The following is a 5,206-nucleotide window of genomic DNA, read 5'->3' on the forward strand; positions in this document are numbered from 1 at the left end:
GTGACTGATGGTTCTAGAGTTACTTAATTCATTACGTGTACAGCATTCAAATTGCCAAATAAGGAAGGGAAGCAAGGGCCTTTGGAAGCCTACATGTTGTGATGGAAGGCACATTTTACAATTTATTATCACCAGTTTCAAGTAAGAATTTATAGAACGAGAAAGTCCTCTGAAAGAACAAAACTTCAGTGCAGACAAAGTGCAAAAGTTTCATGTCAGAAGCTTGCTATTCCAAAATACTCCTAGGAGCAAGCTGACAACAGATAAGAGTGTTTAAAGAGAATCTTTTGCACACATTTCCTTTCTGTCTTTACCCTTATTTTACCTCATCAGTTCTGTGTGATACAAGGTGCTCAAAAACAAGACTCCTTCCAATACAAAACCGTGACTTAGGTTCCCAGGTTGAGTGTATCAGAGGGTTCACGTGCATGATAGGTAGGCATAAGGGAATTATTTGAGCTGAAATGGTAGCACGCAGCGTACAGTGTGTCTACTGACACTCCAGTCTAGTAACAACACAATGAAAAGCCAAAATTCACCTGTCTTTAAGATTTGGAACCTTGATTTTGGACACAGGAGTGACAGATGAGCTGGGCTACATCACAAGATCTTATCAGGGTAAATAAACAGAGTTGGCTTTTTTGGTTTTTGTTTTTGGTTTTTTTTTTTCCTTCAAACAGAAGAGTGTGTGGAAACTTTTTACACAGCTTGGGTGCTGCACTGACCCCAAACAGTGAAACCGCTAAGCAACGACTCTTATCAGTTGGACAATAATGATAATGGAGCAAAACTGCTGTCCCTTCAGCAATATGAGAACTCCCCAGTGCTGTGCAGAGCTGCTCCTTGGCACAGGAAGCAGTCCAACTGTACCAGAAGCTCATTTGTCCTGCAAATGAAAGGATGCCTTGCTGGAAAATGACGGCTCATGCCTTAACTGAAAAGCATGCAGACAAGAAGTGCAGAGTATCACATCCCTGTATGGTGCCATACGTGTCCTAAATCAGATTCATATACTAATGCAGCTGGATCAGAAGTGCTTCTAACAGAAGGAACCTCTTCTGAGGCTTGTATGCTCCCTACAACGAGGGCACAACACAGCTCTGATTAAAGAAAGCAAGTGATTTTCATCATTTGTTAGGTGGCTACAAAGTTGATCAGGGATATACAATACTGTAGGCTTCCAGATTTGTCACTGAACCCAGTAAATAAGTTAGCCACTCAGTCAGAAGCCAGCATAAAACTCTCCCTTGCTACCCTTTGCATTTTAGAAGGATGATTTGATTGGCTGGAGTTGGTTGTCAGGCATTTGTTGACTTCCAGCACAAGTAGCAAGAATGAACTAGGGGAATGTCATGATCACCATTCCCTTCAGAAGAATACAGAAGAAGAAAACAAATGTAGGGGAAGCACTGGCAGATGCTGCTACTTAAAGACAAAATCTTTAGTATTAATAAACTGCAAATTTAGAGTGAGATCTGCACAGACAGCAGTTTAAAAAAAAATATTAGCATAGAACTCTGGACTGAATTAGCTTTGAATTCATGAGTGTAGCTAAACCAGTACTCTGCAGATAAAATACGGTGCTAGCAGCTAGAGCTCTACTTGAAACTAAACACCATTATAGTTGTTCACTTGGAGCAGTGAAAGAAATAAGATGATGACACAAAGAAATACGAGGGTGTAGAAGTGGAGGGAAGGAGTAAGGCACAAAAAACACCAAGATGGAATTTAGATTTTTGTCTCCTTCTGCAAGAAGACTGCACTGTACAAACCAAGAAGTGCAGGAATGGTGCCCAAGACATGAAACTAACTGCATGTCCTATTGGTCTCTTGGGGCTTGTATATTTAAGAACTATGTCTACGAAGGTCAATTTTTAAAGCCATTTGCACACACTATTAAAAGAGAGAACCCTGGTACCAATAACAAAAGCAGAAGGTAAGCTCTGTCCTTGAACCCATTGGAAGAGGTTTCCTGTGTTCAAGAAAGGTGCAATTCCAGATACCCTAAGCAACCAGTGGTCAGTCATACAAAACAAATCACTGAAAGACACAGAGTGAAAGCCAAAACCAACAGTACTTTGAATTGATTGAGTAACAGTGAAAATAATTTCCGATTCATTGTGTGAAAGATGGGAATTTTTTTTTTGAAGAGTACGGGTAAGGAACAAGGAAGTTTGAGAGATCAAAACGATTAGAAATTGGAGGATTCGTATTAATATCAGGATTTAAGTTAGATCACCACAGTGAAAACAGTGATTAAGTGGGAAAAGAGTAAATCACAAAGCAAGTGATTCGATCTACAGCACCAGAATTGAAAATGTGAGGACAGTTCTGTAGAGACGATCGATTTCATGGTGTCTACCTTTATTGCTGCTGGCATGGCTGAAACCCGGTTTGTTTGGTGGGGGTGGGGGCTGGCTTTTTGTGGCAGCAGTACTGTTGGCATTGACTGGAGATGACTGGAATGAGTTGGAAAGAAAGAGGCCATCTGAAACTGGGCGAGGCTGGCGGGAGGGCTGCTGTGGCTTAAGGGTGGCAGGAGGAAAGTCACCATAAGATTTTCTTGTGCTGGAGTACTTATCCTGACCTGCTAGATTGGAATCCTCCTCCTCCTCATCATCATCATTGTATGCAACAAACTTGGCAGTATAAATCGTGTCAGGGGAGAGGACCTGTGTTTTGAGGTAAGAGGTGTTTCGCTGAGGTGGGGGAGGAGGAGCGTTAGATGAAGGGGTTGGGGATGGGAGTTCATATTCCCGTGGAAGCGGAGGTCTGTACAGACCAGGCTCGTCAGGCTCCAGCAATCTCCGCTCCGCTTCGTCGTGCTGCCTGCGCCTTTCGGCCTCCAGGCGACTGTAGTACTCCTCCTCCTGCCGCCTCTGCAGGGCCAGGGGAAACACAAACACGGGTCAGGAACACAGGCGGCTAAACCCAGCAGACATTTCACTTTCCTCTCACCGAGATACAAGCACCCTTTTTTGTCTCCCTTTCTAGCAATAAGCAGGGCATCTACACGGACTCACACAAGTAATATTTCCCATTATGGGGAAAAAAAAAAAAGGCAGTCGTCCTCTAGCACAGTGATGCTGTTGTTTGCAGATTTATCACTGCCTGTGCAAATGAAGGCAACTGCCCCTGTGAGCAAAGGGCAGCTCCAGCTTTTATTACACAAGATATAACCACAGATTTACTAAAGCTGCAAAGAATCTGTGGGAGAGGGAAACAACTAAAAATTAACTACCATCTTAAAAAAGGGACTTTGTAATTTTGCTGCATGCTTATGCAATGTAAACTAATCAACAGAGCCTTGGAATAGATTGCTCCTAACAAAGCTTCTAGTATAAATACCAAGAAAACAACTTTCACGTCAAAATCAAATTACAAAGAACTTTTCTAAACCAGACATCAAATAACTGTTTGTAAAAACATTTGTAAAACCCCAAAACCCCCTATGCTAATGATATTTATATGAGGCTATTCACCATTTAAAAGGCTATGAAATATCTTCTATGTATTTTTCCAGTTTAAGAGATTTTTACTGTTTTAAAACTACACAGCATTTAATTCTGTTCAGCCCTTGTCTGAGCCACATTGTAAATTGATATAAGGGTCTATTCAGTAGTTGGTTTGATAACAAATGAAAACATCTATTTGGAAACCATACGTTACAAAAGCACTTTTGTCTAAGCATGGTATAACTTCTGCTGGGAGTAGATGACACCTGGAACAATCATCCTTTCTGGTTTTAATGCACGTGTTTAAAAAAAAAAAAAACCACCTTATCTGCTCAACACTGAGTCAGTTATCCTAAATAAATAACTGAATCAACCTGATCTCGTTCACCTAGACCAAAGACATGAAACTCATCTCCTTGTACTGCTCTCTATATCCATTCTTGTGGTGAGAACAAACTGAGTTCTGAGTTGGCAGATGTGAAAGTGTCTCAGTCAAGACATGTCAGTGAAAACTCTTTCAGGTGGGTGATCCAAATGTCATTTGGCTGCATCATTATCAGAAATTAAGAAAGTCTTGGTTTTTTTCTGTGGTTTTTTTTTGTTTGTTTGTTTGTTTTGTTTGTTTGTTTTGTTTGTTTGTTTTTGTTTTGTTTTTTAAACTTCCTACAGTATATTTTACAATACTTTCCTCAGTCCAGCTACACTTGCCTCACTTGTCACGTATCACTACCCCCAGCTTAACTCTCTTCTATTCATCAACCCATACTGCTTAGGGAAAACAGTCTAACAAAGCTTGAAAATAATCTAACAAAAATTAACAAAGGGAATATATATAAATTGGGGGTTTTAAAAATATATATTTACTCAATCTTCCAAGATTAAATAACTTTCAACATTAAAAGCTAGCTCTCCTTCTTCATTCTGAAGCCAGTGTTACTAACATGCAAGTTTTTAACCTGAACAAAATTAACTGTTCTTTTTCTAGAACAGGGTCGTAAACATACTAAGACTTAATTGAGGTGCTTTGTCTTCCAGTTTTGAACAATAAAGCTTTTCAAATTCATGCAAAAAGTTCTGAAGGAATCTAGAAGCCTGAATTTTTACCATGTCTTTGATTGTACAGTGACTTATCTGCTGAATTTATTTACTTCTTTTCTAGAAACCAATTCCCTTTCCTCCCACAGCCCGAACGTAAAAGACAATATGGAGCACTCCACTCCATTTCACATTTCTTTCTCTCCATGTATCTGTATGAAACAGTTATATTTAACTGTTTAAATTGAATATATTTAAATGCAGTCTCTGAGACAGCAAAACCCAACACCACTACCTCAGCTATTATAATTAAGAAGGTGGTCAAGTCACCTTAGGGGCTGAAAGAGCCCAGGAGGTTATCGATTTCTGCCATAACTTTCAGAAAAGGCTCTGAAGACAAGTCCTTGCCACTGCTAAAAACCCTCAGCTGGTCAGCTCATGGTATTACTTCTGCAACAGCAGTCAACTCTGGCCACCACAAATGGGGTTTTTGTTTAATTACTTTTTGTTTTATTTTGGATGAACTGAAGCCTTGGGCCCTGACGTTACCCAAATAGTTAGTGTGTTTAACCCCTGCTAACCCAACACTGAGCTGTTACTGGCCAGGCTAAAGAGAGAGAGGCCTGAAAGAACCCCTGCAGCACTTGGAAGACCACAACCTTTTCTTCAGCCTCTCTTCGGGTCCGCTCCTCCTCTTGCTGTCGCCGCTCTTGCTC

General features: G+C 40.5%; 1 protein-coding gene across 1 annotated transcript in view; it reads right to left on the reverse strand.

Moving 5' to 3' along the window:
- MLLT4 (myeloid/lymphoid or mixed-lineage leukemia (trithorax homolog, Drosophila); translocated to, 4) overlaps nucleotides 1-5,206 on the reverse strand; it is a gene marked incomplete at its 5' end in the record, with an annotated part of 83,155 nt that overhangs the window by 3,782 nt on the left and 74,167 nt on the right. Inside the window, 2 exons of the mRNA XM_008943195.1 lie at nucleotides 2,588-2,879; nucleotides 5,150-5,196. Of these exons, the coding sequence (XP_008941443.1) occupies nucleotides 2,588-2,879; nucleotides 5,150-5,196 (339 nt within the window). The remainder of the gene's footprint in view (nucleotides 1-2,587; nucleotides 2,880-5,149; nucleotides 5,197-5,206) is intronic.

Source organism: Merops nubicus, unplaced genomic scaffold, assembly GCF_000691845.1.
Source record: "Merops nubicus isolate BGI_N331 unplaced genomic scaffold, ASM69184v1 scaffold20976, whole genome shotgun sequence".
In the NCBI taxonomy this organism is placed as follows: Eukaryota; Metazoa; Chordata; class Aves; order Coraciiformes; family Meropidae; genus Merops; species Merops nubicus.